The sequence below is a fragment of the Asterias amurensis genome, chromosome 9 (genome assembly GCF_032118995.1).
Source record: "Asterias amurensis chromosome 9, ASM3211899v1".
Classification (NCBI taxonomy): Eukaryota; Metazoa; Echinodermata; class Asteroidea; order Forcipulatida; family Asteriidae; genus Asterias; species Asterias amurensis.
This window is the reverse complement of record NC_092656.1, coordinates 2,310,581-2,323,369: the sequence shown is the minus strand read 5'-3', so window position 1 is coordinate 2,323,369 and position 12,789 is coordinate 2,310,581. Positions and strand designations below refer to the sequence as shown.

Genomic DNA, 12,789 nt, shown 5'->3' with positions numbered 1-12,789 from the left:
GGTCAATGCGAGCTAAGACGATTTTGAGCACACAAAAAATTGTCTCAAGATAGCAGAGGTTCACAATAGCAATAAAGGAACACACGGTACTTAGATCTGGAAGTTTAGAACAGTAAGATTTATATTTGTCAGAAGAAATGTTGTATTCAAGCATTTTTCAGTCGAGTAACTGCCGAGTACTAAGTAGTGATAAGTGAGAAATACTAAGTAGTACTCGAATGAGTAGTACTCTAGTACTATAGTACTTGGGCTTTCGAGTACATTGGCTTTGAGTGCACTTTCCAAGTGCCGAGTACATTCTAAAATCCGAGTACCAATTCCAACAGCCGATTACCAAATACCTTTCTCCGAGTACGAGAGCTTTCCAAATTAAACATTTCAAAATGTGTTGCAGTCATTGGGCCGTATTCATAAAAAAAATAGCATTTGCTTTGTCTATGCTTTTGCTTACATCTTTATACAGATGTATGTATACAAATGTAAGCAAAAACCTAGGAGCAAATGCTATTTTTTTTATGAATACGGCCCAATGTGTGGACATTCATTTGTTCTGTACATTTTAGAGAAAAGTCACTTTCTCAAATACTTTAAATAACACTGTGTGGACGTGTGGACGTCTACATAGTGATTCAAGTCCCTGTAGACATTTTGTGGACCTCTTTTGTTCTCGGGTCCCCACTCATATGCAGCGGCAAAACACACATTTTGTTGGCATCCCTGTGTAGACATCGTTTGTTCTTTACCTTCTCCCTGTAGTTAAGAACCCCCCATAGACTTTTCACACAAAATTCCTTGTGGAGCAACCCATTCTTAAGAATTCCGGTGTCGCATGCAATTATGTCCTCTATGCAGTACTATCCGGAGAACATTATTGCATATGCAATATTGTCCGCCGGACGGTTTTGCATATGCAATCGTGTCTGCCCGGCACTGCTGCATAATGCAATTGTGTCCGTCCGGACACATTTGCATATGCAGTTAAGTTCGCCCCCGTGCAAAACCGTTCTTGCAGTAAATTAAACGCCCTTGGTCGACGGAACACGTTCGCCATTTTTTACAAGCTAAGTGCATGTCATGAATGACATGGGAAATGTTCGGCCGTTGGGTATTCGCTGCAACCATAAAATACGTGAATATTCATGCTGCATATTATGTAGGTTCAGTGCATGCGCGTTCGCTTACGCGCGCACATACCTGTACATGTCCGTCGGACGGGTTTTGCATAACCCCGGACACGATTGCATATGCAAAAGTGTCCGAAGCGGACAGTATTGCATGGCGAACACAATTGCATCTGACACCAGCCCCTGTTATGGAGACCCTTTGCTGTCCCTTTTTTTGTTTTGTTCTCGGTCTCCAAGGTTGTGAATGTGGAATCACCCCCAACAAACACCCAACCCACGAAACAGAATCAAAGATGCACTACTGATCATTTTTTATTGCGCTAATTTCTCTCGACAGATTCTACCGAAGTTGGTCACCATGAGCGCCAGCTAGTGAGCAGATTACTGAACAACGAGCTGTTCCCCCACCGTGAACTAACCCTGCCGGCAGACCGCGAGGACGGGGCTCTCGTAGTGCAAATCAGCTGCATACTCCAGCAGATTATGAACGTGGTATGATTTAAAGTCTTAATGAAACAGGAGAGAGACAGATACCTTTAAACAACCACCGCCTTGAAAAATAAAGAAGTACAGGTAGAGCCTATTTCATTATTACATTCAGTCATGCAAAACAACACAGAATCACTTGTAGTGCACACAATTCAATCCATAACTTCGTTGGGGACACCCCCGGCTACCATCACCAACACTATGAAAAAGCTATATTTCACCATTGTCACTTTTAGTTACGTTATTTTGGTAAAAAAAAAACAAGAAAGAATACAAAACAATATGCATTTTCAATGTTATGCGCAGTGTGATATTTCCTGTTGATAATAGTTTTCTTATAAACCCAAAACCTGGTCTATGGTTAATCACTACACACGGCCGTTGCATGCATATCAAAATGTCAAAGACATCCTGGCAGAACTCCAATCAATTAACAGAACACATCATCGGACAACATCTTTTCACTTGACAACTAAGACGCTCTACTCACACCAAATCAAGATGTAGCAAAAGGCCCCAGCCAACAAGTGATGTGGATTTGTGTGATACCGGATTTTAAGGCCAGCGCCTTGTGGCTTTGATCATAGCGTTTGTTTGACACGATTATATGTTGGAGGGTCGCTTCATTAGTTCTACAAGGCCGTTTGATTAATCCATAACACGCAGCAGCCATCTTGGATTGTTTTTGTTTTGAGTTTCGTAGTTAAATCAATGAGGCATTACTGTTTCAGAGTGTGGCAATCTCTTTCTTCTCTTGATTGCACAAAACCAGCATCATCAACAGTACTGCATTCCATGTAATTATAAATGTTAAGACAAAATGTGTTTCTGCAAAAGAACAGAAGAAAACTAGAAGTGCATGTGTGGATTTGAGTATTTTGTTTTGAGTTTCGAGGGCAATTCAATGATGCCTCCTATTTCAGAGTATAGCAATCTCTTTTTACTCTTGATTTCCTCATAAGTAGCATCATGAACAGTAGGATTGCATTCCATGTAGTTATGTTACATGTCAAGACAAATGTGTTTCGGCAAAAAAGAGGATTCTTAACGTGCATTGGATGTTCGATTATTGAGAGCATGGGGATCGCCTCAAAGTGTTGTTTGACATTGGCAGAAATACAAAAAAATGAATCAAAAAGTACACATAATGTATAAATATAACACTAATATCTGCTTAAACAATAATTAAAGTTGTTTTATTTTTCGATTTCTCTCTCCCTTGGTGTCAATGTTAACACTCCATGTTTTGCAGTGTACTGCACTCGTGACTGGATTGGGAAGATTGAGAATGTAGTAAACATATGAAGAAAAAGAAATTGATCATAAAATGATTTCATTGCTCACACTGTGGTTTGAATAAATTGAGTCTGACATTTTGATTGGACTTGGCGGGTTAGAGACATCAACAAAATAGGCCCCTGGCACATTATACAGTGCCACCCTAGTACTGAAATTGCTTACAAGTATAAGTATAAGAAGACCTTTTTTTCGTAAGCTTTCTTCTTTTACTTTCAGAATGAAAAGGATCAGATACTGGTCATAAATGCCTGGCTGAAATATGTAAGTATTATTAGATATGGATGTTGTGGTGTTTTAAACCGTTATTGATTCACTGCTCGAAGAAGTTTCTTGCAAAATGCTACAACTATCTATAATTTCAAAGTTGCGCTTATATCTCATCCTTTTTTTATTTTCCAGTTTTTTTTTTAATGTTCCAATGTGACCGTTGTGCCCGTTCTTTTGGTTTCCCATTGTATTTCTTTTGTCAATCTTCGGCTTCACTGAATGTCGTTACTATTATTGTTCACCTAAGACCGACTGTATGAAAACTGTTGTCACAGTCCAATTACAAATTATTCAACAACAAAAATCAACCGAAGTATCATCGTATATGACGTAAAAAAGAAAGGGAAGACGAAGAAAAAAAAGACCCCCAAAATACAGTAAAAAAACCCAAAACAAATGACCAAGGCAACAAATCAACAAAGCAGGACAACATTTTTAAGAGCTTCTAAAGTGTAAACACAATAACCTTCAAAGCACTAACAATAATTGCGCTTTGTACCAGAAAAAACAGCTACCCGCCAAAATACAATTTCATTTACCGCCTGCACCACGTTTCCAGCTTAATTTTGGCACAAAACTGTTGAAGGTACACTATTGGTAATTGTCCAAGACCAGTCTTCTCACTTGGTGTATCCCAACATAAGCATAAAATAACGAGCCCGTGAATATTTTAGCTAAATTGGTCATCGAAATTGCGAGAAAATGATGAGAGAAAAAACAACTTTGTTGGACGAATTTGTGTGCTTTCGGGTAGGAATAAAAGACTTCTGGCTAGAAGTCTTTTATAATTTTAGTGAGAAATTACCTCTATCTCAAAATCTATGCTACTTTAGAGGGAGCCGTTTCTCACATTGTTTCAGACTAGCAACAGCTCTCCAATGCTCGTTACAAAGTAAGTTTTTAAGTTAATATTTGTTTCGGGCAATTACCAAACGTGTACCTTCCCTTTAAACAATATTGCCTGCCTAGCAGCTACTTGAAACTAAGCCAAGATCTCAGGAGGGCACAAGATCCCTCGATCATCCCGGATGCGTGACTGCTGCTCCTTTAAGCAGTGCTTTGGAGATTGGCGCCAAAATCAAGGAACATTTTTTTTTCAGCTTTGAATTTGTCCACAGGATTCATCTCGCATAAACACTGTGCTTCATGAAGCATTAAAAACCGCAGAAGATGAAGTGATCCTAATATTTTAATCAGAATCTTCTCGTGACCCAATGGTTACGAAAGTAGTCCCATGATGGCGCCAATCTTTGGACCGTTATTTGAAACTGCATCTTGCATCATGCGTCAGCTGATAAACCAGACAGCACGGCACACTTTAGATCACACTCCCGCCTTTTATACAAAGCAGATGTTATGCAAGGTTGCGCGGAACGCGACATACTTTATTTTGTGCCAATTTTCTAAATATGTAATTGCTGCATCCATGAACTTCAAGGAACTCAAGACACAGAGAAAGAGGTCCTTAAGTTTGCGGAAACTGGGGAAGTATTTTCCAATAAACTCTAGCATTCCAGTCAACGATGGATTGAGATAATCATTCGTCTTATATTTCAAGTTGAACCATCTCAACTCATTTGTCATACCACGCACGAGAGATCTCAGAAGCTTTGGGTAGATATCTTTGATGAAAAATTGTCGTTGACGGACAGCCAACTAAAATAAAGCTTTTGATTTTTTTGGCCTGTATTTCCAAGAAACTTTAAATAAAGGTATGATCAAGAAAATGGTGGCAGAACTAATGAATCAAGACGTTGAAAACTGTGAGAGGCAGATTTCCGTTTATCTCTTCCAATAACTGTGCCACAACCCATGCCGGTTTAAAATCTTTTAATCTCTTGAGCAGAAACCAGCTCTTCTCGGAGCCACCACATACGAGTTTCCGTGCATGGTGTCACCGTAAACCTTACTTACTTATAGAGTATCCCAATCATTGTTGAGGTTTTGCAGCTCACAATACTCGCTAATAAATTATGTTACGAATGTATTATACACTTACTACTCCAATTTCAGGGCTTAATACTTCGCCTTCTGGCAAAACGATCAAAATAGTCTCAGCATACATCCATAATATTAACGTGTCGGCCAAGGTCAATGCCATGTCTTATGGCTGTGTTGCGATGTGAAGGTTTTTTTTTCTTCTCTGCTCCTTCTTCTACGGATGTGAAGCATGTTGTGGATGTAAACAATTTTACAGAGACGCGATGAACTTTCGCGATAACCTGAGTCGTATAACTTTAACAATTTTCAAAAAGTAAATTAAAGCCATTATACACTTTCGGTAAACAGTATTGTCCAAGTCCCACACTCCGTGTATCACAACTTATATATAAAATAACAATCCTGTGGAAATTTAGGCTCAATCGGACATCGGAGTCGGGAGAAAATAACGGGAAAACCCACTCCTGTTTTCGCGCGTTTCGCCGTGTCATGACATGTGTTTATAACAACTCCGTATATCTCGTTAACGAGAATTTATATTGTTTTACCGTTTTCTCAAAAAGTAAAGCATTTCATGGACTAATATTTCAAGAGAAGTCTTTCACCATTACCTTCTGTAAACCCTGTAAATTATTTGTAAATCTGTGAACTTTTTTTTTTTTCCTGTACCGAAAGGGTCCAATGGCTTTAAAGGGTCTGTATCCGTTTGGTAAGGATTCTGAAAGTTAATGCCAATAAAAACTTACTTGGTAAAAGTACGGCAGCGATGGATAGTATATTGCATTTTGAAAAAACTTTTCACTTCGAAGTGCCGCGGTTAAAGGAAACAGATCACTTTTTTTCTATATAAAATTTGAATCTGAGAAGCGTTACTGATGTGACGCTTTTCAGATCGTGTATCCCATATTGCAGATTATTCTTTATGTTTTGGACATAACCGCTCCAGAGATTCGGCAATATCTCAAAAACGCTACCCACCTTCTAAAATAAGTTATTTTTTTAATCATTATCTACAACAATAAAGGCTTGAAACAGAAAGTGGTTCCAATTACAAAACGGATTCAATCCCTTTAATGATTGTCTTGAATGAGCAGTGGGCCAACCAAAAAGGGAACTCTCTTTTTCTTTGACAAATTTCTGGGTAGTTATTTCACACGTGGTTCGCTGATGAAGTGACAGGAAACTGGAAGGTCATTCTGAGAGGCACTTCAAGTTAACCAGTCCAAACCACTAGCTGTCAATTTTGGCACAGCATAAACAAGCAGAAGACAGAGTGGCAAATAGTCTGGAACTTTTGTTGGTGTGAGAATAATAAGTATTCGTAATCAATATTGTACACTGGGATCCAGACAAAATGGTGTGTAACAGGATGTGTTATCTAAATATTTATTTTTTTTGTACTGATCAAAACTTCTGGACCGAGTTATGTTTTCATAATGCCAACACAACTTATACTTAACAACAAAAATAAATCTGCATTGATGCAGTATTCTTGCTGCACGCTTTATAATTCCAAGGACTGTTCTTCTTCATCCCTGGAAACCCGTTGAATACATTTCTTAGTTTTTTTTGTAGCCCAAATAGCCCAATTCGGCCGGTGTGTCCCTTTAAGTCGAACTTGAAGTTTTTCGCTACTAATACTTGCACTCGAGTCTTGTTTGAGGAAAGAGAGCTAGCCGTTGCAAACTATAGTTACCAACCAACGGGACCTAAATGCAAACAAGAAAAGAAAACAAGAATGGCATTCAAGCGTTTCGACCCCTAGCAGATTCATTCTCGAATGACAACATAATCATTATCTGACTGTATGAGATTCGTACTTGTATATAGGCCTACAATTTTACGGATCTGGTTTGTGGTAATCCTGCTATTGTTATCATATTGCTCCCTTTGTAAAGCGTTCCTCTGTGAGGGCCAAACTGAACAAAGAAAAACTGTTATTGCTGTATTGTTTCATTCAGTAAAAGACCTTCCCTTATGCCCATGCGAAACACCACTTCATCCTATCGCACAGTAGCGCTAATGCTCGGTCATAAGCCGTCTTTGCGCCACCTAAATGTATGGGGCTACATTTAGGTCAGGCTACATTTAGGGCTCGGGCTACATTTAGGTGCCGGACAGCCGTTGGTTTTGAGTTACCGGGCGCGTATAGCTGATTGTAAGAGGCGCCAAACTCATTGTCAAATCGGACGAGATGGGACAGTGAGTCGAATTGGACGAGATGGACACTGACAACGATTAGAATGATGGTGATGATGATCACTATGTGTAATAATTAAACGACATCTCTGTTTTACGAAAATAACTTCATTGCGTCCATCATTATACTGATTGTGTGAAACTCCGACCGTTGATTTTTTTTCCCAGGAATGGAATGACACTACTCTTGCCTGGAACGAATCTGACTACGGAGGTATCAAGAACATTCGTCTCCCACCCTCTAAAATATGGACACCGGATGTTCTTCTCTACAACAGGTACACAGACTCATTCAGCTCGATCACGATTCTTGTAAAACTGCACCTTTAAGGTGACATCATGGTGACGTAATAGTAATATGAATGATATCCCATCAAGGTATTATGGTGGTGTATGTTTGAAGTTGATCCGAGGGGAACTAGAAACAAATTGTAATTCGACATCTGGTGACGTCATAATAACGTCACTGTCAAGTGCAAGTTTGAATTACTTTTACTTTTATCGAAATCCTGCTGAGAAGGTTCAGAAAAAAACTTGACATAAGTTTTAGTTGAAACAAAAACAGGGTGTTTGGTGTTGACATTTACAAATTAGCAGAGATGGTAAAGAAGTAAGGGCAATTCATGTCTTTGTATAGGAAATGATTTGATATACGTGAAATAAATTTATTAAAGATCACGGTTCCTCAAGATATTTCATGTTCGAGTGTGCCACGATCCTGCATAATAAAACGATAATGGTTTTTCTGGTAAGATTTTTCTTAGAGTATTAGCCGTTGATTTAATGTTATGGCGTCATCACATACTGAACGGAACGAAACTTGGCTCGTCCTTGAACGAATACATTTCCCGGTCTTTGAACGACTCAAAGACACCACCACTGCGGCCTATAAATCAAACCCGAGCACAATATACAGAAGTAATATCAAACCCACCGATACGTAAACCTTAAGGACAAACAATCCACTTGAACAATAAAGAAGCAGCAGTTTCCAGTCTCACTCCAGGTGAGTCGCCGAGCCTCGAGGGCAAGAAAAGACATCCACTTCATGAAGGGATTTCGGTTACCTGGATTGTAGTTTCCATCCCTGGCCTCCTGGCCACGGAAGTTTACAAGTACGAAGGCGTGCTCACGCAAGCCCGAGCGTTTTTAGACCGTACCTTAGACTCACGATGGTGATAAGTATAGTTGCATCTTGATGTATAAGGGGAGTGACTTCATTTCGGCAGCAAAATTGGGGAATTTTATCAAATAATCATCTTTGGGTTCCCCAAGGCGTAAAGTATGCATTAGACTTTAATACACCGTTTTTCAATTTGTGGGCGTCAGTGATTATGAGATGGGATCTTTGCTTGTAGCCTGTTTATATTGAAAATCCATTTGAGTTATATTTCTTATTTTAGGGAGTTTGCTGTAAGATGTCAGACATCACTGGCGTAAAATACATTCAAATAAATCCTTTCTAATTTGACTCCTCTGTTTTGGGTAATCGAACTCCAGTGCTGACGATGGTTACAAATTCATTGGAGTTATATTTCTTATTTAAGACAGATTTGCTGTGAGATGTCAGACATCACTTGCGTAAATTACATTCAAATATTATAGATACATTTGCCAGACTTTGGCTCATTGTCGAGCTGATGTTTACACTAGGGCCAACTTTTACACTGGCCAAACAAAAGTAGGCTGTGTTCGTCAAATGAAAATGTTCAGTTGGCCAAACGTTGGTCCTTTACTGTGATGCTTTTTGTGTGACACATTGATTCCTTTTCAAATTTGACTCCTGTTCCGTTGGCCAAACGTGGTCCTTTGCTGTAATGCTTTTTGTGTGACACATTCATTCCTTTTCTAATTTGACGTCTTTGTTTTGGGTAACCGAACCCCAGTAATGACGATGGCTCCAAATGCATTTCTTATTTTAGAGAGATTTGCTGTAGGCCTATTGCAAAGTTACATACAAATAAACTACACAATATTTGGTTTCTAACTTGACTCCTTTGTTTTTTTGGTAACCGAACCCCAGTGCCGACGATGGCTTTGACGCCACCTACCACACTAACGTCGTGATAGAATCCACGGGTAGCTGCCTCTGGATACCACCAGGCATCTTAAGGACCACGTGCCGTATAGACGTGGAATACTTCCCGTTTGATGAGCAGACATGTACTCTGAAGCTGAGCTCATGGACGTATGACGGGAATGCAATGGACCTGATTGTGAAGAGCGAGAATAATGAATACACTTCGAGTATGTCAGAAAATGGCGAATGGGAAATGCTAGGTGAGAGGAGTTTCAGGGTTTTTATTTTGATATTTAACAGAAGTCAAGAATGACACGGTGCAGCTAAACTTCCCTAAGTGATGTTATTCCACGTACGAATCTTAAGGTAAACCATTCTTTCATAAAGGTTATTCATGTTAAAGACATTGAACACTTGGTTATTGGCAAAGACCAGGGTTCTCACTTGTTGTGTCTCAACATATGCATAAAATAACAAACCTGTGAACGTTTGAGCTCAATGGGTCGTCCAAGTTGCGAGATTAAATAATGGAAGAAAAAACAACATTGTCACGCACAAAGTTGTGTGCTTCAGACGCTTGATTTCGGGACCTCAAAATCTAATTCTGAGGTCTCGAAATCAAATTCAGATTTTTTAGTGGAAAATTACTTCTTTCTCGAAAAACTTCGGAGGGAGCCGTTTCTCACAATGTTTTATACTATCAACCTCTCCCCATTACTCGTTACCAAGTAAGGTTTAATGCTAATAATTATTTTGAGTAATTACCAATAGTGTCCACTGCCTTTACTGGAGGCAGACAACTTAACATCACAGTGAAGGACTTCGTGCCTGTTCACGAAGAGTGCGGGTAGTGTGAATCCCCATTTACTCCGTTTTGATTACACTTATTAACATACATGTTTGTCAGTGCACACCTTTATTCAAAATACAAGTAACAAGCATTACTATGGTGGCCCTGAAGGGACATTGAACATATATATATTTACGTGATTATATGTTTGATGTCCCTTCAGGGCCACCATACATTATACATTTTTATAAACCAGCGGGAGACTTATTTTCTGAGCACTTTCGTTTTGTCTAATATTAAAGCTGATTGGGATGTGAAACTTTGGGGTTTACGGTAACACGGCAACACAATGTTCGTGAGCTGTGGTGGTTCTGTAAATCACCACCCAGTACTATAGCAATTCAACAGTTCGATCAGTTTTAGGCTGTTTCCGCACCCATGTCGTCATTTTCAAACATAAGACATAATAAGACACAAGAAAACTTTAATGATAAACTTTAATAACGGCAGGCAGATACACAAATGGCACAATATACAAAAAATACCACACATCGCAATTTGTTAACTAATAAGTTTCTCAATTCTACTGTTTTCTTTTTTTGAAGGAATGTGGGCCACGAGGCGGGTGGACCCTTTCGAAGGTACTTTTTATCCCACGGTGACCTTTCACCTTCATATCAGGAGACGTTCTCTCTATTACTTCGTCAATGTTCTCATCCCGTGTGTACTCATCTCCATGCTGACCGTCTTAAGCTTCAGCCTCCCTCCAGAAAGTGGAGAAAAATTGTCTTTCGGTAAGTTTTATAAGGATGGAGAGTTAATACCTTCGGGACACCGTAGTTTTTAATGAGAGACTTTCTGTGACGCTAGGTGGCGCCACACGTTCAGGAAGATCCATTATTTTGTCTCAGGGATTGGCGCGTGCTCTTTATAACTTCGTGAACAGTTGCAACATTACTTGAACTGTATGCTGCCACCTAGTGTTTCAAAGTGCAACATGGTATATGCATGACCTAAAACTGAAAGCATCCCCAGTCTCAAAACACTTTGGGTAATCTTGAAAGATTAAGAAAGGTGAAAGGACAACACAGGTTTGGCTGCACCGCTGTGGAGACTCGCCAACATTCGTGACAGAGACAAGCCTTTTCTGCATCTGAGTTATTTGGTCGGTAAAGCATCCCAACGGAAACATCACAACAATTTCTTGTAGAGAAGATGAAATTTTAGTTTTAGACGAGGGAGAAAAACCCCTATATTGGGGAAACCCACGCAGTCAGGTGGATTGGTTTGTGTAGTCCCTGAAGGGACTAACAACCAATCCTCATTCAAGTCTCCTGTCAGCTGAGATGGGATTTGAACCGGGGTCCACAGAGGTGAAAGGCAGGGAAAGAAACCATTGAGCCAACCTACTGTACTTACTTTTACTATCGTTCTAAACCTCAATACTTTCTTTGACTGTAAGTGGGGTTTCGAGTGATGACGTCAATACTAGTACCAAATATTGTCACTAATACCAAATAAACTGCTATCCGTGAACCTTGTTATTGCTGTTTACAGGCGTAACGATTCTATTGTCTTTGACGGTGTTTATGATGATTGTAGCTGCATCTATGCCAGAAACGTCTTTCGTGATTCCACTTATCGGTATGTCCATTTACTTATTCATTTTTCAGTTAGTCCCCCTTCCCTGTTTACTTTGGACCATCAACATTTAAAATGACCCTGTGTTGATCAAATGATTAATTTCAAAGCTGTCTCGGAGCAAGAACTCAAAACATAGCCAATAATGAATGATCATTTCGAAAACTAGGAACTTGCATAAAATATTACGATACCATAAAGAACATATTTACATTTTCTTTTTTAGATTTACAGAAGTGTACATAAAAGGCTCTTATGGTTAAATAAAATGAAGGATGAACCATTAAGTCGCGATTTTTTTTTTCTTTTTTTTTTTTTTGGGGGGGGGGATGATACAGAAAGTCCGATTAAGTTGCAACATGTCTGTGTATGTTTCATATTATTTGGTTTGCGGTAACACCACGTGTGTATCTACTTTCCAGGAAGAATTTGTTCTGAGAGAACTGTCTTGGTTTTATACTACCATGTCTGTAGCTGATAAGGGAATCACCATTTGTCTTTTTTCACATAATTTAGCTAAATACTTCACGTGTGTGCTGGTATTAGTGGCGCTCTCCGTAGTTTGCACTGTCGTCAGCTTGAACTTGCACTTCCGCAATCCAGACACGCACGTCATGCATGGATGGGTAAGTTTACTCACTTTTTTTCTCGTTCTCTGGGGATCAAACTACCGATTTGCTTAGAAAGAGATCAGAAGTCGAGGTTGATTCGTAACCATGTTTTACCATAGAGCTATATATAAAAAGGATAGCTCAATGGTTTTACTCTCCTAAATTGTGAGTTGTAACTGCAGTTTGTATTTGTATCATGTGTAACATTGAACATCGACTGGGCCCTGTCTTTATCCGCAAGAATAAAGACATGCAGGTACTTGCTTTTCAAAATCAATGATTTCATTGGATACAATAGGAAACACATTTCAATTGGAAACACGTACACTGACGTAAGCTTTCAATATCTGTGTTTTGATTGGTCCTAGGTGACGTTGCCAATGAAATAATTGGCTCTTTAAAATACTT

General features: G+C 39.2%; 1 protein-coding gene across 1 annotated transcript in view; it reads left to right on the top strand.

The window, feature by feature from the left end:
• The window catches only part of LOC139942208 (neuronal acetylcholine receptor subunit alpha-7-like), a 33,321-nt gene that overhangs the window by 17,084 nt on the left and 3,448 nt on the right, over nucleotides 1-12,789 (top strand). Inside the window, exons 3-9 of the mRNA XM_071938984.1 lie at nucleotides 1,462-1,616; nucleotides 3,129-3,173; nucleotides 7,488-7,597; nucleotides 9,343-9,599; nucleotides 10,735-10,923; nucleotides 11,687-11,773; nucleotides 12,287-12,396. Coding sequence (XP_071795085.1) covers nucleotides 1,462-1,616; nucleotides 3,129-3,173; nucleotides 7,488-7,597; nucleotides 9,343-9,599; nucleotides 10,735-10,923; nucleotides 11,687-11,773; nucleotides 12,287-12,396 — 953 coding nt within the window. The remainder of the gene's footprint in view (nucleotides 1-1,461; nucleotides 1,617-3,128; nucleotides 3,174-7,487; nucleotides 7,598-9,342; nucleotides 9,600-10,734; nucleotides 10,924-11,686; nucleotides 11,774-12,286; nucleotides 12,397-12,789) is intronic.